The sequence below is a fragment of the Dreissena polymorpha genome, chromosome 9, assembly GCF_020536995.1.
Source record: "Dreissena polymorpha isolate Duluth1 chromosome 9, UMN_Dpol_1.0, whole genome shotgun sequence".
NCBI classification, from domain to species: domain Eukaryota; kingdom Metazoa; phylum Mollusca; class Bivalvia; order Myida; family Dreissenidae; genus Dreissena; species Dreissena polymorpha.
The window spans coordinates 77,084,156-77,108,269 of record NC_068363.1 but is presented as its reverse complement, the minus strand read 5'-3'; the positions used below and the strand labels follow the sequence as shown (position 1 = coordinate 77,108,269).

At 32.3% G+C, this 24,114-nt stretch overlaps 1 protein-coding gene across 1 annotated transcript; it reads right to left on the bottom strand.

The window, feature by feature from the left end:
• Window positions 1-4,574: 4,574 nt before the first annotated feature.
• On the bottom strand, window positions 4,575-18,912 carry LOC127843956 (uncharacterized). The gene is made up of 10 exons (XM_052373861.1): window positions 18,640-18,912; window positions 14,417-14,460; window positions 13,626-13,739; window positions 13,188-13,313; window positions 12,408-12,554; window positions 10,729-10,881; window positions 9,034-9,234; window positions 8,496-8,680; window positions 7,876-8,071; window positions 4,575-7,646 (listed from the first exon to the last, which is right to left on the bottom strand). The coding sequence occupies exons 1-10, from the start codon at window positions 18,696-18,698 to the stop codon at window positions 7,348-7,350; spliced, it is 1,524 nt and encodes a 507-aa protein (XP_052229821.1). The 5' UTR covers window positions 18,699-18,912; the 3' UTR covers window positions 4,575-7,347.
• Between the last annotated feature and the right edge of the window lie 5,202 nt (window positions 18,913-24,114).

Genomic DNA, 24,114 nt, shown 5'->3' with positions numbered 1-24,114 from the left:
TTTGGTTGCATATGAATATATTATGGGAAATCCAAACACTATGCACATAGTTAGATAGATAATTTGGAATCCCAGTCAGAAGTTGGTATCCCAAATAAAATTTATGTACATACGTGTGTTATCACAGACATATTCATGCATGTGTGTAGCAATAGTTCGATAATGTACATACATTAAACCACATCTCATTTAGAATGATGCACGATGGTAAGTTTGAAGTGTCTCTCATGTTTTCTGGAGTTTATGTACGTCAGGTGAACATCCATTGTTATATTCGTTTCTTTTTGTAGTATTTCAGTTATTCAGTTATTCAGTTTTTTATTCAGTTTGTATTCAGTTTTTTTAATGTAAATTTCTTTAAAAAATAATATTGATTGAGTTAATAAGGTAAGCAATTAATATTTCATTGACAGACATTGGTTTAGCATTTATAAAAAAAACAGGTAAAGTTTTTTTACAAACCGCTGTGGTTATAAACCGCTTATGTTTTTCAAATACACAATTATAGAATAATGACGGTACTCATGAATGGCTTGCACGATTTGTATTGATAATTCATCTGCTAGAAAACGTTATAGATAAACATGAGATACACAATGGTTAATAACTGAAAAACTACCCCATGAAGAGACCAGAAACTCTCGAGGCCTAGTGTAAACATATAGTATATTGCTAATTTAACATGCATTTTTTGAATTATTTGATAAGAAGCGCTGTATACATATTGATTTCGATTAAGGGTTTTGCATTACCGAGAATATATTTTAAATCTTTTATTTGTCACAAGTTAGCAGCGATATGTTTTCTTACGAATTCTTGAGTATAAATTTTGATAACAGAATACATACTCATAAGAACCAATATCTGTGTTCACACACTTTAGAAATGAATCAGGGTATGTTTGCTTTTCATCAAAAGTAACAGTAGTCTGTAAAACATTACTTTTATAATCAGGACACATCACTCAACCACTATCTTACTGATACTTAGCAATGGTATCATCATACATTAAGTCGGAAAGGTTTTTAAAATCGCTATTTTAAGAACGATAAAACTATGTTTTTTTTGTTCTATCGACAAACGAATAATTAATTACTGGACTCGCAGGTTGCCACAGGTACTTGAACAAATTGTTTGGTCCTTATATATATAATAAGAGAAAAGGTATCCTTTGTGTTGAATAACACAATGCAACAGCATAAAAGATCAAACAATGCACACACATGTCATTGTGGTTGCCAGCAGGAAGCGTCCATCTAATATAAAACACCTTTTATTTGATGAAATTCGTCCAAGTATGTCCAAAACAGCCAAAAGTTTTACAAATAGCACCCCAAAATGAAAGTGTGTAATTCCGGACGTCCAGCTGTCAGTAATGAATGAAGGCGATTTTCGGTCGATTGTTCACACTTAAACAAGAACTTTGCTATAAACTTCACGTACTTTTGTCATTTACTCAGTTTGCCATCGAACTACGCCGTTCTTTGGTAACGGCACAACAAAAATACTCAGAACAAGTAGAAAATACACCAAATATTATATTTTATGTTCATACTGAATCCATTTTATTGATGGAACGCGGTAAAATTTTATCTTGTTATCGATTGGTTGAATAAGTCTTAAATTATAGAACAAGTTTACCAATTTTATTTTCAACCAATGGACACGTCTGCTGTCCGTAACACCGATTTATGCCTCAAAATGATGGTCGTGAAAGTACACTAAATGTTGTTTCTTCTGAATTTCCGACTTTTTACCGTTCAACTGGGACTTAAGAATGCCGTAGTTCGAAGGCAAACTTAGTAAATGAAAAGCATTCGTGGACTTTATAGCAATGTTCTTATTTTAAATAAAAATGTGAAAAATCGACCGAAAATCGCCTTCATTCATTACTGACAGTTGGACGTCCGGAATTACACACATTGATTTTGGGGTCATATTTGTGAAACTTTTAGCTGTTTTGGACATTCTTGGCGGATTTTCATCAAATAAAAAGTGTTTTATCATAGATGGACCATTCCTGCTGGCAACCACAACGACACATGTGTGCATTGCATTGTTTGATCGTTTATGCTGTTGCATTGTGTTATTCAATACACCTGTGAAATCATCGTTGGATACCTTTACTCTTATTATATATACATATATAAGGACCAAACTTTTTTTTCAAGTACCTGTGCAGGTTGCCATTTGCATTAATCAGCCGGCGACATGAGCATACGAATCGCAAATCTCCCGTTAACCAATCTTAATTCAAACCGTTCACCTCACTCGTCTTCCTCGAACTAGAATACAACTTGTTTCAGATGTTAATTCGTTAAACGTGATAAAGTTGTTCATTTTGTATAAGCAAATGAAGGTATATTTACGTGTCAGAATAACCCTGACTTATTCCTCTATAGTTGAGTTGCAGTTTTGACAAATGTGTCGCACACAGATCATGCACATATGAAGATGGAAGCATGGTCTTGACAAAGCGGTTTTTTAGTTGCCCTGGTATTTCGAACAGCAAACAAGTTTCTTCAGTCTGGCATTTTCTTAAAACAAAATCAGGCTTAATTACGCTTCTTAGTATTAACAAACGATTAGCGTAAACGATAATATATTACACTAGTTGAATGTTGCATTGCACAACATAATGGACAACCTTGGGTATTAATTGGCATACATGTGTAATGGATAAGACTTTAACATTTAGTGTGAATTAAACGCTTTTATAAACACGTTGGCACATCTACCTACTTTCGAATGTATTTTAATATGTTTTCCGTTTCCCATGCTGAATGTGAACCCGTTCGCCTAATTCAGAAATAAAACATACATTAAAGTGACTTTGTCACTACGTTTTGCATATATATTCGAATGTACGATTTTTCTAAAAACATAAACTAAGCTGTGTTTACAATTTCGAAACTATTAGTACATTTGAAAGAAGAATATGTTATGCTAAGACTTTAACCACAAAACATGTAGAATGTACTCGAATAAAGCGATGAAATGAGAACAATGTCAGTGACTTAAAGATGAGTTGAATCTTGTAATTGTGGTTCATTTATCATTTTGTATCCTTTGACATTGACGTAGAATTTAAATGGTTCTGTTCATGCGTTCCTTTGTTAGTTGATCAAAGAATGCCTTTCTGAAATGGAAAAGTAGGATCGCTTTAGAAGCAAACAAAACAAGACGAAAGTAAACGTAGTGATTTAAACCCATGCAACGACTTTGGCGAGTAGAACAACAGCCAGTAGAAGTTTGACTTTTATACATTAAATGCAAGTTAGTAAAAAAATATCAAATTCGGCGAGGATAAACGCCGCATCATGTCTGACGAATGGGTACATAGTTTGTTACTGGAAAATAATTTTGATAAAGAAAAAAAGGACACAGTCAAATTAAATCTTCCACAATTATTATACCACTTTAACTCAGGTGAGTGCTCTAAGGCTATCATGGCCGTCTTGTTTTGATTAAATATCTTAATTTTAAAGGAATTATATATTAGCATTAACGTAATAATTGTTATCTGGACCTTCATTAATGTAGTTGAGTAATATTGTCACAACTGTTGTCCATAGCAGGTGGCTTTTGCAAAGCAGATTTGGTCTTGAAGGAGCAATAAAACAAAAACGATAAGTTGTAGCGAGACACACGGCTCAAACGCATATGGATTGGGTATGTGAATTGTCATATACTAGCCCTTATATTATAATTCTTACTATGTGTACTAGCTACTTGGAGTTATTTTGTGACCTATTTTTTGCTGACAATATTTGTTATCAAGGGAACGTGGTGTTATTAAAGAACATCTTACACAAGTACCACGTGTTCCACTGTTTTATATTAACATAATAGGTTAGTATCGTCTTGGTACCTGTTTTCGTTACCCACCAGTTTAATGGAACTATTACAGACGTTTTGTGCTCTTATATGACAATTCTTTTTGTATATGATGACATACGTCATTACAGTTTACAGCTATATGATACAAACATGCACAGGTTCATCAAAATAGTTAACGGTACCTTAATGATATTTATTTAAAGCAATATACTAGCCGATGAGAAAATCACATGCATATGGCAATAGCATATAAATCCACAGCGTATTTAATTCACAATAGGAAATTTTCGGAACATAATAATGCCCCGCCCCCCTCTTAAAAATGCATAACGTTGGACGGATCTCTCTCTCTCTCGCATAGTCAAAAATCAGATAGTCATAACAAATATGACGTTAAATAACTAAACAATGTTTTTTGGAAACACTGTCTAAGACAATCACATTTTAAGGATGGATGCAGAAATGATCGAGTAGTTTAATATATCCATACAATGTCGGATAATCATATAATGTTTTGTCATATTTTAAAGTTTGCTTAAGAGATTATTATTATGGTACACATTGATACGCTTTTCCAAAGAAACCATCCTACCAATGTTCACGGTGGTGGATCAAAGTGTTCTCTAGATATCGTGCAGAAACGAATGGACTTCGGATCGACCGAACGACGAACAAGTGCAAAGCCATTTACCCCGTCTCTTTAAAGGGGGTTGGGATAACAGAAGAACAAGAGGAACTTGAAAATATTAAATTACCATCGCACTTAAATATTTTCTTTTAAAGCAAAAGAGGTTATATAAAATAACTTCAAGTGTTATAAAGCAATACAAAGAGTTATATTATGCAATATTATTACAAAATAACATAAAAAAGATAAAAACAATAGATGTGTTTGTCAGAAACACAATGCTCCCTATTGCGCCGCTTTGAAGCCATAAATTTGACCTTTGACCTCGAACAATGACCTTGACCTTTAGCCACTCAAACTGTGCAGCTCCATGAGATACACATGCATGCCGAATATCAAGTTGCTATCTTTAATATTCAAAAAGTTATGACCAAACTTAAACGAAAGTTAAAGTTTTAGGAACGAAAAATTCAATGATATTTGACCTTTGACCTTGAAGGATGACCTTGACCTTAACTTTTCACCACTCAAAATGTGCAGCTCTATGATAAACACAAGCATGCCAAATATGAGGTTGCTATCTTTAATTTTGCAAAAGTGAGAAAACTTTAACCAAGGTTAAAGTTTTGTGATACACACACATACAATGACTGACACAATGACAGACAGACAGGCAGGCCAAAATCAATATACGCCCAATCTTTCGATCCGGGGGCATAAAAACAAATATGACTATATCAATATATTTATATTCTAAAATTCAATGTGTACATCTTATGCTAGATACTATGTGCCATTTAGTAATGCTTAATACACATTTTATATTCCACAATAATGCTAATACGATTGTCCTCAGCTGATGAGGTGATATGCATTAACAAATAAACAACCTGTACAGTGTAAAAATAATATGCCCTTATGTTAATGCAATATAATCAGTATGCTAGTTGTTTGATCTTATATAAAATAAAACATTTAAAATACCCGTCCAAACAAAATAGTATTAAAAGAGTTCTAAAAATACTTCAGACGGCATAAAATCACACGCAAACCAACTATACTGTATGAAACTGAGGTAAAGTTTCAAATGGTCAATGCAAAGCATATGGAGGGTTAACGTTTAATGGAGCCCCAAACTTCAGGCTTGTAGAGAATTATACACAAATACCTTAAAATTAAAATTAAAATAACCATATAGCATTACAAATAAATCAAACATATCTTAAACAATTTCTTACATTGTCATTTACTAATCATTTGTTTACTCTATGCAAAATGGATAAATGCCGACCATGGCAGCAGAACATAATTTTCTTAGATACAATGGAATAAGATATACAATTTTAAGTCATAAAGAATACAATTTAAAAAACAATAACTAATGCTAGATTCATTTGCAGATTTGAACCAAGTTTTTATGTAAAACATTTTATACAAAATGGTAAACACAAGGCACAGTAATTGCCTTAAAAAGAAAACGATTAAAGTTTCATGCATGCGACTGTCTACTGAATACTGTTAAAAGAAGAGGTTATGGTTTACGTGATTTGTGTGAATCGTTTTCATACACACATTCGTAGCCTTAAAATAAAGAATGCATATATATAATTACATATTTCTTATTTTAACTCAGAAACGTATAAGTATTAAATAATTGTCTCTATGTTCTGTTTTACACGACAGCTGTTTAAGAGCCGACAATTTTAACAATATCATTTTTGTGAGAAGCAATATACTTGAACATACATTTCATTATGAATTCCAAGCTTCTGCTAATTTCAGCTTATAACTAGTATACACAAACAATGGCAAGAATACATATGATCTACTAACATGCGAACACAGATTGGTATTGAGGTTTCCATTAGGGTGAAGCTATGCACAAGCATCACTACTTACAAGATGCACTTACTATACAATAATAGTATAGATTTGTAAGAACAAAAAGGCTATACGAATGGACAAATCTACATAATAAGCAACATATATTCTTTTCATGCGAACGGTTGCGATTAACTTAATTACCTTTATTATATTGGATCAATACTCAAGAACATTATTAAGTAAATGTCTAGTATATGGGAATGATTTTATTGAAATTGTAAAATTGCAAAGATTAGTATTTGTTTGTGTAAGGAAGATAGAAAGTTTACCTGTATTCGCTAAAATATATTGACGAAAGCATTAAAACAGTAAATGGCCTGAATGAGTATTTAAACAATGATAATACGTAAATGTTCCTCGTTACCATAGATAAGGCAAATATACCCTTTACACGAAATGTTCTGGAATTTTAATAGAAAAATAGACATTTACGCAATAATATTCATTGAAAATTGAGTCAAAATGTATAAAAGTACTAACGGAAAATATCAAAATAGACAAATATATTTAAAATATAGTTATATGAAGATATTTACGCAATTATTTTATACGTCAATCATATTATTACATTACAATGTTATTAGGCACATTCTGCAAATACGGAGGATATATGTACACAAAATCTCCAACTGTTATATTATAATACATAAATACATGTTTGTTTTCTAAATTGATCCAAGTTGTCAGTTAGTGAAACAATGAACTGTCATGGCTATTGATGCACGTAATTATTTGTTTAAGAATCATTTTAATGCCAAGCTCCCCCCCCCCCCTTGAGCCAAAACGATATATACTTGAGCTGCACATGCCCACCCTAAGAGCACAATGTAAATCTATAAACACTTATATAATGAAACTTACTAAGACTAGGATATTTACCATTTAATTAGCTTTTTTATATGGGTTTTGGTGAATTACATTGAGACATTCTTGAGACAAATGTTAGTTCCAAAAATTGTGATGTTGATAGGACATAAACGTATTTGTTAGCATGTTCATGGGCTTTTTTCAGTTCGCTTTGCCCATGGATCTATTGTACAAGAAATCGAGGCCGTGTGTGTTTTCACAACAATGTCCCTTTTGGATAGTCGTACTACTTTGCTGGGTACTGTTTTGGTAAAACGATTGGTGTATATGGAAATCAAAGTGCGTTTTGCAAAACAGTTGTCTCTACATGCTAAGACAGAATTAATAGTTAACTGGGAACCGTAAAACTTGTTTGGGTAGGTGACAATGCCAGACAAAACTAAGCGTCCATTGTGCTCCGTCATGTTGTGCAGAAAGAAGTCCAGGCCTGAAAATGCCAATAAAATAACAGTAAAATACGAATTTGTAAAACTTTCAGGAGAGTTTTAATATCCCGTTTCAAGTTCATTGCATGGTCTTGATTTCCTTGAAACGATCGGTATGCCATTACATTTTTTGTAAAGATCTACATTTATTTGTTGTATTTGTTTTTAGACAAGTATCAAAGACATGTTAATAAACTACACATTAAGACCTATACATGTAGCAACACTCACGGGTTATTTTCCTACACTCGGTGGTCCTGTTGTAGAACCCAGTTTCACACTCAGTGAAAGGACACATCGGACTGAAGAATCGCATGTTCTTCTTTGGTATATGATTATCAACATCCCATTTACTTTCTTTGAAAATATCTTTTTCCATACTGTCGATTAAATCGTCAGGTGAAATTAACATTCCTTCGTGACAGATCTGAAACAGTATCATAGCTATTGCAGTTAAGATACACTAGAAATTATGCAACCTTTATTTACAGACTGTATTACTCTTGGTTTGTAAACGAATATACACAGAAGTAATTATTTAACTGTGATTAAACTTTTGTCACAGTTTATTGAGCACATTACTTAAGATATTGAATACAAAAGCAAAACGTATAGAATGAAGAATACCACATTTGAATGTATTAGACTTGGTTGAGGTGTTGACGTAAATCGCAAAAAAATATCGTTTGCCATATATTAAAAAAGTGATTCTACTTTGACAGTGTAAAAAATGAATACTTCAAAGCCTGGCAAGCAAGTGATACCAAGCAATTAATTAACCTATTGTTGTATTGCAATGGGCATAGAAAGCTTTGGGTTTCATTATAAAGCATATCGTAATTGAAACGTACCCATTTCGCATCATTAAACGTCTTGTATATCTTTGTTTTATAGTCATAGCACGCATTGTTGTGGTCATCGTCTTGTTTTCGGACAGGTATTCCAGAACTACTTGTCACGGGTTTATGGCACAGGTATTCTATTTTGTCAACAACTTGACCCCCACAACAACGCTGGTAGGATTTGGTGTATACCACTGAAAATAATGTTACTGCTTGTATAATTTTATTTGTCGCGCGAACAATCGAAAAAATGCCTCATACTACGGAAAATATGTCCGATCACCTTATGTATTTATATCATGGAATACATTGTTTGCCTTGTATTAGATTGGGAAAATGTTGATATGTTCGTATCTATTATATTTAGTATTATCAAAGCTCCGGTAGTTAATATATTCAGCATTTATCCATTCAATTTTTATTGTAATAGGCTTCAAGTGATATTTCTCATGAAACCCTAAGTTTCGGTTCTGTTCAAGATATAGCTCCAATGCCCTAACTAATACACTGAATACTTATTGTTCAAATATCAATAAATTACACTTACGTGCCCCATTACAACAACCAATGGGTTGCAGGCTAGTATCAATCAGTGTGCCCCCGCAGCATTCCTTGCTGGAGGTGTTGTAGAGACTCGTCCCACAGCATTCCCATGTGTAATTTGCTTTGGGATCAAGGTTGTCTGTTTTGTAAAATTCGCCGTTGCAGCAATGGTAACGTTTGGTTGAACTTTGAATAGGGTATACGACTAAAGTAAAACAATACTTCTGATTAAATCACATCATTAATAAAATATTCATGAACAATATAAAATAAAAACATCAACAACAATATGCAATAATACATACCACAACAGGTAAAAAATATAACAGTATACTATGCAACACGACGATACAACAGTCGAAATTCAATTAAAAACGATAATAAACTTGATTGTCAGTTGTGTTTGACAAAATCAAAATATGACAGAACACAAAAAGAAACGTGTCTCGATTTAGAAAAATATTGAGTTTCAGAAGATGGTTGGCGCAACTATACAAGTCTTAATCTTAATGATCGACCAATTCATTTTGTGAGAGAACTCGAAACCGTGTGTGCCATGTTAATCAAGGTAGCAGAAGGATTAAAGCACATTTTCATAAGGATCGCAATTCATAAAGTTTTGTGGCTTCTAGTCTAGAAGAAAATACAAAAAGTCATATTCAAATATCACAAGTAGCATATATTCGACAAGATACATGTATTTAACATATGTGTCTGCGTAATATTACATTGACATAATTACACGATTGATGTGCAATAGAAAGGTATGTTCGTTTAACACTAATAAAACACTACAAACATAACCAGGCGAGCAATTTTGTTAACAATCATTTTTTTGTTATTTAGGGCTAGCGACCAACTATGTATACAATACAGCACCCCGCATGCATAACAGCATTAAACATGACGATCCGTTCAGAGTGTTTATTGCATTAAAACAGTTTTGCAAAGGAGTATGGGTTTAACACAGTTGAATGCGTGCCTAACCTAACACATTAAGCACAACATTTTGCACAAAAATAAATACAATTTATCATAACAATGTAAATTAAAATTAGTTTTAAAGAATTACAGAACTAGTTAAATTAAAATTTAGTCGCTTCGTTATTTAAAGTGATATTATGGGCATTTTTCACTGTTGAATTGAGCTGAAAAGAATTAACAGGTCAAACGGGTTAGTTAAAATGTGGTTAATGACCAATTATCTGCAACTCATCTTGCTACCAGTTGTTTATAAAAGTATATTCTATATTCGATATTTTACATGACTGGTGAGTCATGTAAGCCGACATGATCCGTTAAACAAAATTGTGTCTTTGTGTCGTATGAACGAATCTGCACGAAAACTAAATTTAGTATCACATCGTACATGCATGATCAGGTCTCAAACGAAAGTACGGTTGATATTAAAATGCATCATTTTTCTCTTTCTGGGATATTGTTTTAGTATGTTGATGCTGCATTAACAAATATAAGTGTATATGAAGTGAAAACATCAAAAATAAACAACGGTTGCGATAGACACCTATAAACTGTTAGATGCCCATAATATTACTTTAATAATAATCAATATAAAGGGCAACCGAATTGCAACTTTCTGAGTCATGATGATACGAAGTTTAGAGAGGGTACAGCTCATATCTTGTTCTCAAGATTTCGGAACCCAGAATCGAAAATAAATAGTACAAGTTGTACGTACTCTGCCCACATTGTTTCACGCCGTCCAACACCAGCATGCGTGATGTTATTTCAGAACCTTGTGGGAGGTTTTGATCGATCATGACGTTATTTCGACACGTTTTCGCTATTCTTCCGTCTTGTGAATCGAGTTCTCGCAGCTGGACTCCATTAGCTGCAATCAGCATATCAATCTATTGAAAATCCGTATTTATTATACCTCAACTTTACTCACAATGCTTAACTCTCATAGGTCATCGTGACAAAGAAATACTGTAAACCCAGCGGGAAAAAATGTACTGTCCAAAAATACTGTCGCCCGCTACCTTAGCAATCACGAGCGTAATGGTAAAAATATACTGTCCCATTCGCGCATGCGCAGTACGCAGGTTTGCATTTTCGTTGTAAACAGACGACCATAAATAATATAATAATATAAATTAATAATAATAATAATAATAATAATAATAATAATAATAATAATAATAATAATAATAATAATAAATAAATCAATAATAATAATGATAATAAAAATATGTAATAATAATAATATCAATTTTTCGTGTTTGAATAGTTTTTTCGGTATAATAAAATAAATATTACATGTCTGACAGGGTGAGGGCGAAGCCTCGGTTGACAGTATTTCCTCACGTTAACAAATTTAATGTCAACCTGTCAGACATGTAATATTTATATAATAAGGTATGAAACCAGTTGTCATTTAATACCATATTCATGATAATGAAACTCCGGAAACATTATCAGGAGATTAATCAGTGTGTATTCTATTTAAGACAAGTGAACAGTTGCCGTAACAACAAATCATGACATACAACGTAAATGTTTATTAATCACGGTGCATGAGATTTGAACGGTCGATGCTGTGTGGTTACAAAATGTGTTCTTCAAGAAGCTTTTATTTAGATTATCAACGAATGTTCTTAACGAATTTAAAACAGTTAATAGAGGCTTGAGAACTTTTCGAACAGAAAAATATTAATTACCGATACGTGCTGATATACCGTTAGTAGTTAAGGTTATTTACCGCTGAAAACGTAACGAAATGTATACAAGACTATGAAATAACGAAAATGCATGTTCATTTAGAAATTGTTACTTAAATTATTGTTTCAAAGTACGACGAGATGCAACTAAATAAATAAAAACAGTCAACTAGATATATAAGGTCGTTTTTGAAAAGTAAAGCTTAATGTTTGTGTTACTAGTTCGATGGTCTGAAACTTCAATCGTCAAAACGCACAGTGAATAATTCATTATTTAATAAATAGTATTTTATTTATCAATAGTAATATAACATGTAGGTGTATTAAATTTAATTAATAGCCTTTGCAATGTAAGCAGAACGTTAGACGTTTCATGAAAATCAAAAAGATAAAGTGGGAAATTTGAAAAAAAAAAAACAACACAATAACATAAGTTAATTATAACAAAGATCGTTTAAAGGCTAACAAATTGCACCGAACGTGTGTATTAATTTAATTTGTTACACATTATCGCATTTCTTAAAAATCAAATGTTTGAAAATGTAATTTCTTCAAACAGAACGTACAAATATTAACACTCTGCGATATGGCAGTGCGTTCAAGCGATTTTGAACGCATACTTTTTTAATCGTCAAATAACAATGTTATGTTAAAAATTGTTTTACCTTTTGTAAACTGCAAGTGTTAATTGTTTTACCTTTTGTAAACTGCAAGTGTCTTTCCTGTTTTACAACACCCTTGCCATCCCGACATTCCATTCTGGTTGCATTTCCAGGTCTTCGCGTGAACTGTCCATCACAACAAATGCCTGCCCCTTCAAAGAACACTTGGTTTCCACAGCATGCTAGAATTAGAACAAAGCAATGTACATTGTTGTTGTTAAATACAATGAGGCATCAGGAAAATTCTGTTTAAGTAAACTTCGCACTCAATCAAAATATATTGCAAATCAAAAGACTCAGAGACCTGTGCTCGTATAGTTCGTTGAAATGTTGAATTTGAATGTTCATATACCAAAATAAAAAAAGAAACACTTATGGATTAAAACACGTCTGAAACACCAAGAGGGCGAATGATGGCCTTAATTCGCTCATCGCAATAATGTTCTTGTATTTACCATTGTATGTATGTATTGTAAACCATTTAAACACCGACTTGACCAACTTTGACTCGAATGGAATAATTTAATATTTAACTGATGACGGTCGACAAGAAACGCAAGGCGACAACGTTAGACAGAAACCACAAATTAAAGAAGTTTTATTATGGCGTGATACAAGAATCAAATGCTGAATACAATGCTTTTGACCATGTATTCCTGTGTTTTCCAGGATTGTTTTCTATCTATTTCTTTTTTTAGAGGATATTTATCCCACCATGTTCCGCAAAGTTCATGTACATACATGCTTCACCAGTTTTGAACGAATATAAAGTTGTATAAGTGGAAATAATTGCTCATGACTGTTCAGCATATTACCTAGTTTTCGTGTCTTTATTTCTTTCATGTCATGCAGGGTCCCATTGCAACACATTCTACTTTCAGCCAGTTCGTAAATTACTGGTCCACAACACCCGTGTGTGCCAATGTCATATAATGTTTTACCTGTAAATCAAGAAACAGAATCATTATTTATAGAATTTTATTACGGTACTGTTTTGCAAGAGCATTTAAATCAATGAGAGTGCATCGCACATTGCAATATTATTATGTTCGTATTATTTATACAAATAGGGTGCTATATAATGTCAACCAATATTTTCCATAATATCACAAGAAAATGCACAAGGCACATTTTTTTAACTATTCTGTAACACGTGTATGGGCATTGGTCGTTAAGGAATGATATCAATAAAGTTGCATATACATTTGTCGAACGATTTTTTAAAATTACGATAACAAATCACTAAGCAATACCTGCACAACACTGGGTCCCTGTGCCATTTAGGTATTTCAGATGCAATCCCGAACAGCACACATACGTGTTTGTATCGTAGGGCGTAAGCACATCATCAACTTCGCAAAACAAATCTGAAAACACCAATATGGATGTTCTACAAATCAATCCAAAATCAAAAGTTCGCATCTAGAAGTTTCAAATCAAACGGAAACGACGACGACGACGATGACGATGACGATGACGATGATGATGATGATGATGATGATGATGATGATGATGATGATGATGATGATGATGATGATGATGATGATGTATTACTACCCATATGTTTATTTTAACAGATGTGTTTTTTCTTATTATCGACATTGAAGTGAAATAACTTGACAACATCAACATATACGTACCGTTCACGTCATATTGACGTCATCTGTCATGACGTGAACGGTACGTATATGTTGATGTTGTCAAGTTATTTCACTTCAATGTCGAAAATAAGAAAAAACACATCTGTTAAAATAAACATATGGGTAGTAATACATCATCATCATCATCATCATCATCATCATCATCATCATCATCATCATCATCGTCATCGTCATCGTCTTCGTCGTCGTCGTCGTTTCCGTTTTATTTGAAACTTCTAGATGCGAACTTTTGATTTTGTAATGTTTAAACTGTAACTAATTTGTTAAAGGCTTGTGCTTAAAAATACTGTTCGTTTAATCAATTATATCATTTGTAATAATATTGCTGTAATGTGGTATTACCCATGAGATGAACGTTTAATTGTGTATAATCTACATCTTACCATTTCCGCGGACCACTGGTAACATCAGCACTGCCACAAAGGTTCTGCAATATATTTTAAAGCATATTCATTAGTTGTTACACATTTATGTCATGTAAATTTGCAATAAACTTCGACATAATCAATGTTATATAGAGGAATTTGACTTGTATGGTCTACATCGGTGCGTCGAATTAGCGGACATATGATTCTATCGACAGAGGGAATGTCCTTCTTTTTAATAATAACATGTTAGCTATCTATTTCTAAGTTGAATGGGAGATATCTATACTACTTGAAACGGCATCGGTATCCAAAATCTTGTTTAAAATAAACTTGGGTTTATGATAACCCCATCACATCAGTGTGGACAATGTTAAAATGCAAGTTTCGGTCATAAAATCTCATTTGCTGGTTTAGCTCTTGTTCAACTCCTTCATCTAAGGAGGTAAAACAATTACAAGGCCGAACACGTGCTTGCAATTTCAATAATACTTCACTCATTACAAAAAACCCTGATTAAAATAGATTGTGACTTGTCTTTCTAAATGCTATTAATTCTGAGTTTTGGCAGTTTTTCAAAACTTTGACTTATATAGTGAATCAAACGTATGGGGAGATTTATTTTTTTTAATGGTTTACGTAAACAGTTGGATTTTTTTCTTAGGCATTGTGAGATATATATTTAACTGTTACAATACAACTGAAATACTAACGGCGCGTTCGATCCCGGGGCAGGAGATAGGGATGGTTAAGTCAAAACTTTAACTCATTCACAGTGTGCAAAACATGAATGTGTGGCTTTTTTCGCCAACGTTGTAATTTTATAACAATAACCAAATACTCATATAAATTGCTGATGATTGGCTTGAGACGCTTTTGAATCTGAGTTGAAATTACTTAACCGGAAATTGTATAACATATCAAAAATATTATATAAAGTAGTTCTATTTAAATGTTTTTGTTTTCAAATATTCGTTTGTCATTTTGTTAACCTGCTTTAAAACCAAGGTAAATTTTACAGGCTATACAGAGCTATGAACGCGTAATTAAGTTATACTAAATCAATAAAAAAAAACACACATGCATATTCGCTATGCGGCCCTTTGTCTTCAAACTTCGTTTCATGAACTTAGCTTACGTACTTTTTGCGCAGGATCTAGCTTTCAATTTTGAATTAATGCCGTTACCATAGTTACCAATAATTTTGTTCGACATGAAAAAATACATATTCCACATATGGATGTTTATCAATATAGTTTCATTAACCTAGCTGAGGCACATTTAACCCATTTATGCCTAGCGTCCTGAAAAAAGGACATTGCAAACAGCGTAGACCCAGATGAGACGCCGCATAATGCGGCGTCTCATCTGGGTCTGCGCTGTTTGCTTAAATGAATTTCTTTATGAAATATTCTAAATATAGACATAAATATACTTGACACCCCTAATTTTGGAAATAAATTGATCCAATTTAGAAGGATGGGAGAGTCCACTAGGCAGAAAGTGGTTAAAGTCATCGCAGGATCAAGATTCAGACGTAAACACGGACAGGGGTAAAGTCTATAGTGTCTCGGATTTCATCGGTAGGGCAATTATACTCAATTCGAATATGTAGAAAATAACCCGAATTTTAATAAAATTATAAAAGATAAAATCCTGCCATGTCTGGATAAAACTTGTTAATGAATTATCAATGATAAGACCTAAGGGGTAGTGACACCGGGGGGGGGGGGGGGATTTTGCGGGTTTTCTATGAGCGATATTTTTAGCTCCGTGAAAAGTTCCACGAGAACGATTTCAAAATTATTAAAAAAAACGTAAATATTTTAATTGAATAAATACTTACTTTTATAAGTTTTTTGAAAGATAGATCTAGTACCTATTAAAAAACGATGCTTCTTATTGTCTTTTCAAATAACAGGTTTGAAAGGTCAAATGAAACACAGTTTCTTGCTTTCAATCGCAATTGTTTTTTAACATCAATGCGTTTAATACAATTTCAAGCCCTTAACCAATTATAAATTATGAGCATTAAAAATCATAATGTTTTGGTCACATGCAACATATGTTTACTAATAACAACCAGCATACTCGTAAACATGTAACAAATCAAACGTAATAATAATCATGGGAAGAAGATACAGAGCCCTAATAATAATAATAATAATAATAATAAATAATAATAATAATAATAATAATAATAATAATAATAATAATAATAATAAGAAGAAAAATAATAATAATAAATTTAAAAAAGCAAAAGCAAAAGCCCATGTAAACTAATATTTGTTTTAATGAAAATGTAATGTATATATATATATATATATAAATATACATATATATATAAATATATATATATATAACAAATAAATACATACATATATATAAAAATAAAAGTAAATAAATAAAAAATATATTTATTTATAGCTTGATGCGGTTCTTGTCTAAGTATCTTTCCGAACCCAATTAAGGAGGCAGTCTACAGTTTTGTAGCCATATTTGCGCATTGGCCCCGGTCAATTTCCTGAACTTAAGGTATATGGCCTAAACAAAATTGTTTTTGACTCCAGGAGCTTAAATGTAAGTATAAATGGTCAATATTCTAGCAATTTCACTTGTTTTCAGTACTTCGGAACTAAGTTACATGGAATTTAGTCAACAACAACAACATGCTGAGTGAGAAGTAAACACATGTACTTCCTGCTTGAAGCAGCCGGCATTTGACAGATTTCAACGGTGGGTTTAAATAAGTTAACAGTGCAAAAAAAGTAAACGGTAATGACCAATTTTGTTTGGCTCAGTTTGAAAGCATTTGAAGAAAGTTTGAAAGAAGTGAGGGTGCAAAGCAAGTTATTCACTGTGTGCGTATTGTTACCCGGAAAGATAAAAGTGATTTCCGGGTTGATCTGAAAATGGGGTTTTTACGGTCAAGTTCCGAGACCTCCGAAAAGGTCTATTTTACCCCAAATATCAGTTTAAAGTGCATTTTCTGTATTGTTTTGTGCTTTATTTGCAAGCTGTTGATGAGCTGCACTGAAAATTGTCTGAATCTATTTTCAGGTTGTGAATGAAGGCCTTGTTTTGAGGGTGTTTTGCAGACCAGTGGTTGTCGGCCTGGGGATTTTCAAGAAAAACTGTAGACTGCCCCCCAACGTTTACTATCAAGGTTACAGTATATTAAATAATCGTTTCATGTACTGTACCCTCTAAAAAATATCTTAGTTGACAGGAAGGCATGTTTTACACGTTGAACTATTGATCGGTTTTTATCTTTCGGAGATAATGTAAGGACATGAATAGGTGTTCACTACTGAATCCCTCAAATACATGTATGATAAATTTGAAGACTTTAAAAAAGCTGGCACTGAAAAAGGTTACATTCCACTAAGAAACGGCCGAAAAAAATAGTCTATTTTGATTCGTGTAAAGTTCTTTGTTGATTTGAACATGTAATATCTTTTTATTGCATAAATCGATTCCGCTTAGAATGGCTTTAAAGAAAAGGAATGGTTATGGGGGTCTCTATGTGCAAAATGTTGCATTTATTTTCGCTTAAAGTTGTCGCTTTTATATTGAACTATATAGGGAAACTATTTAGTATATTATTACCTCAATACCAAATTACCCTATTTCGTAGGATTTAAATAACAACTACATACTCATTCTATACACATATAGTGACGTAACTACGTTATTGTCAGTAAGACCGATGTGTACACAATGACTACATACTAGTATTCACTTTATCTATGATATCTGATGTGGCAGTAAAAAAAGAATACATTGTTGTTGAGGAAAGCATACCAAATATCTTGGTTAGCATGTCTATAAATATAAATACTATACACGTAATGCCGGAAAACCATTTAGTGGAAAACCTGTTCTAACTATAGAATTTAGGTCCATGAATGTTATTTCAAACATAATTCATACCAAAAATATGTATCAGCATTTTTACAGTCTATAATGTTTTAAATGTATTTTTCGTATTATATAAATGTATAATATATTATTGTATATTAATTGTACAAGATAGGATTGCTATCTTGTCGTTTATTTCATAATAACTACATGGGTTTTTAAGGCATGGTTTCCCAGCTAAGATTTTCCAGTTTCCAAACACGTGTTCCCTAACAATATCGTTTATCATTTGAAAGTCAATCAAGAGTTTTGGTGTTATCATTAAGTATACATTAAAGAGTCTTAGGGATAATTTAAGGTAAGTATCAAAAGAGACTTACATTATCCATCGCTGGACTCCTGTTTTGTCAGCAGAGTTTACATGTAAATCCAAACACATTTTACACACGCGCCGGCTCTTTCAAAAACCAAAATTTACACTATAACGTTATTTTATATTGTAATACATGTGTCGTTAATCTCAAAAAATTATATGCGCTATATTTATTTCAATTCAGATAAAATTCCGATTTATTTATATAAAGATATTTTACATCCAACTATGAATTGTTTTCATTGTAATAATGTCTTTATTCATTGAAAACCAACATTCAAATAAACTAAATTGAAATGAACACTTATACATAAATATCAATATTCCCATTTTTTGATGAGGTGTCATTTGTGGAAATCCTGTAATTATCGCATAAAATTCAGACTATTTACTCATCTAAGGTAGCGCACCTGTAATGCTTTCCCGCGATTTCGTTTATTTCTGTTTACCTGTTTATTTATGGATATCTAATTTAAGCCAGTTTCTTGCGATGTTGTTGTGGTCGAGTGGTTAAGGCGATATACTACATCTATCTTTGGATTCTACCGTGCAGGTTCGAATCCTGCCGACAGGCATAATTTTTGCGAAGCGTTTTATTTCTTTTCTAACGTAATTTGATGTAATATAGCATATAAGCTATGTTTATTGTTAAATATTAGTCCGCTTTTCCAGCAATAACACACAAATTACAATAACTACCTGTAAAAACCAAGCTGTGCATCGATGTATAAATTTTTCATATTTTCACTAGCGCCATGCGCTCGCGAAAATATTGACATTTTTTCACTTCTCATTTCCATTAAATGTTTCAAAACAAACAAATATCCTCTATTTATCTAACATAAAAAACTTCTTTATAATATGTGTTATTAATAGAAGCTTTTGTCAAAGTAGATAGTAAATATATATTGGCTTCACTTGTGAACATTTTGGTACCTCAGCGTCTGTCGATATAGCCTCTTCAGTTACAGTTTATAGATTCAGATATGCATGTATTCTAAAAATAATTACTTTGCATAGCTTAATAATACTGCTTTTATTCATACTCATTAGTTTAACATGAAATATTTTGCAATTGTTATGCACATTCTTCAATTTTTAAAATAAAAACAACGTTATGGCTAAATTGCGTGATTTACTACTGAAAATACGAATCATGCATGTTGCATTTGTATTTTTACTTCAAAAAATAAACGGTATTCTGTATATTTCTTGTTTTTTTTGCTGAAGATAGTGTATCTATAAAAAAACTAAGTTCAAAATATTACTAAAATGATACTATTTTGAATTTTATGACACTTTGTTTGTAACCAACCCTATTTCTACTTGGCTGAAACCACTTACATTTCATGGTGCTCTTCCATATATAACAAGTTATAAAAAAATAATGGCTTTAAACGAATACTTTTTTTCATCTTGTTTAAACTTTAAACACCTTTACTGCATCTATACACACCAACTGCATGCCCATATTTGGAAATCTGGATGAATTATGGAACTTTCATATACCCCAGGGTATACACTGGACAAAAGCCGAGCGTGGGGTGGTTTTGAAAAAATCAGTGTAATTATATTTTTTTAAAGCTAGAAAGCCTACCTAAACATTTACTTACAGTGCATGACAGGTGCCCATTACAGGTGCGCTACCTTGATATGAGGATTTTAATATAAATCTAACTACACTTCACTGGTCAAAGGTAAGCAACTCAAACAGTTGAACCTCATACATGAATTACTTACATTAGAGTAATCTTACCCTGGCTTGTGATTCAAGTGCTTGTATTTCTATATTTTTTTCCAGAGAATCATATATTTACTCAGGTAACTTTTGCTTTGATTTGATAACCATTAAATCACATTCTGAAGATTCCGAACCAATATTGATAGGTTCTAAAACATTTTCGTCAGTGGTTTGCCAAAACTCTCGAAAATGACAAATCTGACGTCCACATTTTAAAACGTCATAAATTTGTGTGTCAATGATTGTTGCAATTTCGATCAGGCACCGAAGATTCAGAAGGTTTAAATGTTATTCGTAAAATAAAACTACTTGACAAAACATACGATTTCTTTACGGTAGAATAACAACCGTGGACGTTTCAAGTGTAAATATATGCAAATTACTCTAACATACTCGCTTAGATAAACTAAAAGTTCAACAAAGTAACATATCAATACGTCTGGCATAGAAAATATCAAATTATGTCAGTTTTTACATATTAAAGTATTAATAAATTACTGTCAGACATTTTGTAAGTATACTTTGTCTTTCGAGAACATTACAGTTTACTTTCCGGAGGATACGGTGAATATACATGTAAAGGATGGAATTTACGTATAGTGTTGCTTGTGTTGACAAAAAACGTATTGCTTCCTTTTTCTGCATTTAGGTGAACCGCATGTTCTTAGAATTTTAACATTAATGACCTATTGTAATTGGAACTTTTGAGAAGTAACAGGTAATCTATAAACGAAAACATTGTTTGTATGAAAAATTGGATTAAAAGAAGTGTATTCAACCTTATCGAAGAACATAAACAATCTATACACATCACTAAACTTATTATGTTCAAAGGCCAATAACTTTTTGAGCATGCCTTTTAGCAGTATTAAAAATGAACACGTTCCCAAGATACTTTAAAACGCAAATTTGCTCGTTTTATGCCAGAAGCAGAACAAATGTCAATTAAACGTTACCAAAACGTATGAATTTTAACTTGTTCGGGAAAACACATGCTGAACTTAAGGGATCGCCATTCATCTGTCGTCCTTTCATTCAATAGATATCTTTTCATAAACCGTTTGCCAGATTTTAACGACACTTCACAATGCTCCTCTTTCAAAATTGTTCAAATCGTTCCGGTCTGCTGCATATGTAGCTCAACAGAGATCAAAGTAGATTTACAGATATAAACATTGAACAATCTTTTCTGAAACCGCAAGGGTAAGGTGTTTTATATTTGGTACGTAACATCGTATAGGAGATTCTACAATGTTTGTTCAAATTATGTCTCTTTGAGTCAAGACGTGCTATGATTTCGAAATATTCTTTAAAACCAATAATTATTTATTTACAATTAGATGTGTAACGTCGCATAGTTTCCCTCTACTTAATATGTTAAAATCATGTATCTGCGGACAAAACTGGCCACGCCTCAGGGGTCACATGATTTATATTGGCTTATTTAGTGAAACGCACGAGTTAAAATATGCGGTGTGTAACGTTTTAAAGGCGTATTTGACTAAGTTTGTTCAAATGACATCATGTAGTAAAATTGGCAAAGTCCTAGTGGTCACATGATTTATTTAGATTTATAATGTAAACACTTATTAAAGCTTTATGTAACCGCAAGTCCAAGAGCTTTGATAACAACAGTACCATGATGTTAAATATATGGCATGTAAAATCATATAGTGATCCTTTACGTCATCCGTTGAAAATATACCACTGGGGTCGAAGTTGGTCCTATCTAGGAGGGTTGGTGTGTTAAAATTTGTTTAAATTATATAATATAGCATCATAAGTTTTCTGAAACCTTAAAACAGCTGTAAGCGCCAAAATTACCTGGTGCGCCTGTAATAGGTACGAAGGTACAAGTGGCGATTGCATCCCGCGAATATTTCTTGGAATCTGATTGGAAGCGGCACGAGTAGAAGTCTTGGTTCCCGGTTTTACAAATATGGTAACAATAACAAAGGAAATATCGAAATTTTCTAGACGTTTTTTCCTGTCTTGTGCTGTCTTAAAAGAGCTAATCAAATTCTGTAAGTACCCATAGAGTGCGTTATGTATCCGTTAATCGATTCGCTACCATTATAAAAGCTGTCAGCATCTGATTCGCTTGGTAAACTTGTATTTTCGAGCGAGCGTTTTGCTAAGGCATGGCCACTAGTGTACGAATAATGATTGTTTAGTCCATCTTATTTAATAGAAGCTTGTCATAGCGTACAGATGGTATAATACATATTTGATAAACATAAATAAAGAATTCTGCACAAATTTAGGTAGCTAAATTATTGTTTCTACGTTCATTCGTAGAAATTACAATAATGAAAGATGTTGGATTATCTCCCTTTGATCGATGGTAAATCGTTTTTAGTGGAAATATGACAACTTAGGGTTAAATAAGTGCTAAGAAACGGTAGTTGGCATTGTTGATTTAAAACGCATTTTAAAGATGTTTTATATGTATATATGTATAATTTTGCATTGGTAAAAAATGTACAAAGCCCTGTTTATCATTTGTTACATACAATGATTTCTTAACATTGTATATGTAATGCTTTCTTTAATACAAAGAGTCACATGTTGTGTCATTTTCTAGAGTCGTCTCTTTGATACGATTCTAGTGAATAGTCACCACATTGGATTATTGAAAGAAATATATATATATATATATATATATATATATATATATATATATATATATATATATATATATATATATATATATATATATATATATATATATGGTTGACTTTAATCAAGATAGATAACCGATGTTTGGAAATGTAACAATGTTTGTAGTTGTTGCCTCCCTTATACAAAAAGCAAGTTATTCAAGGAACTTTGTGATTATTTAGCAAGCAGCAACAGATTACAACTAAAACCAAAACAAAATATTGCCTATCATTTATTGATTACATTGTCACATGTCCAATCTTCTTGAACATGTACTTGGTACATGTATTGCAATATTGAGAATTTCTAGGACTGAAAGATTGTTGTTGTTTTTTCAGTCAATCGTTTTCAACGTTTTCAAGAAGACATTTCACCGGACGCTGCGTCGTCAACAATTTCACTTGAAAGAATAAAGATTCAAGAAAACGCATTGAGAAGTTACTCTTTTAACCGATTAAGTCAGTACAACAGCCAACTGTGATCTTTGATTTATGACGCCAATTGTAGTCCTTTACAAAGATATTTCAAATCATGACCCTGGGTTCGAAAATCCCCACGTCAATAATCATGTTATCACGAACTGTCTTAGCCCTTTTTTTGATAGGTAGGGATAAATCTTGTTAGCTTTTCTATTTGAAAATCCCAATTCGACGTTAAATATTACGTAACTTTGGCGAGTTTTATTTTTTAAATTCTCTGACGACTGGAATGATTTAATGTTTAAATACCTATTTATCTCCTTTCAAACTGTTTAAACAATCAGGCCTTTGAAGCATTGCCATAAACATATGTTCTGCTTTAAATAGAATTTTTTTAAATATATTTATATACACGTTTTGTATATGAAAGATAATGTGATTACATTTTGGCTTACGAGTAAACGAAAACATCAGTCATAAACATTAACTAAAATAATATTTAAAAATTGACGATTTAATGATAATGTATATATGAAGCCTTACTGCACCAATTATAGATCAAAAAATATTTACACCTTTAAAGAAAGTTGTTCTCACACACAAACATGTGGTTATGTGAGCTAGATTCCCAAGTTGTTCTCACACACAAACATGTGGTTAT

Excerpts from the sequence above, each read along its gene's own strand:
- LOC127843956 (XM_052373861.1), bottom strand. The coding sequence starts at position 18,698 with ATGTGTTTGGATTTACATGTAAACTCTGCTGACAAAACAGGAGTCCAG. Across the intron at positions 14,461-18,639 it reads GGAGTCCAGCGATGGATAAT|AACCTTTGTGGCAGTGCTGA; the intron begins GTAAGTCTCTTT and ends AATATATTGCAG. Across the intron at positions 8,681-9,033 it reads TGGTTGTTGTAATGGGGCAC|TGGTATACACCAAATCCTAC; the intron begins GTAAGTGTAATT and ends CATTATTTTCAG.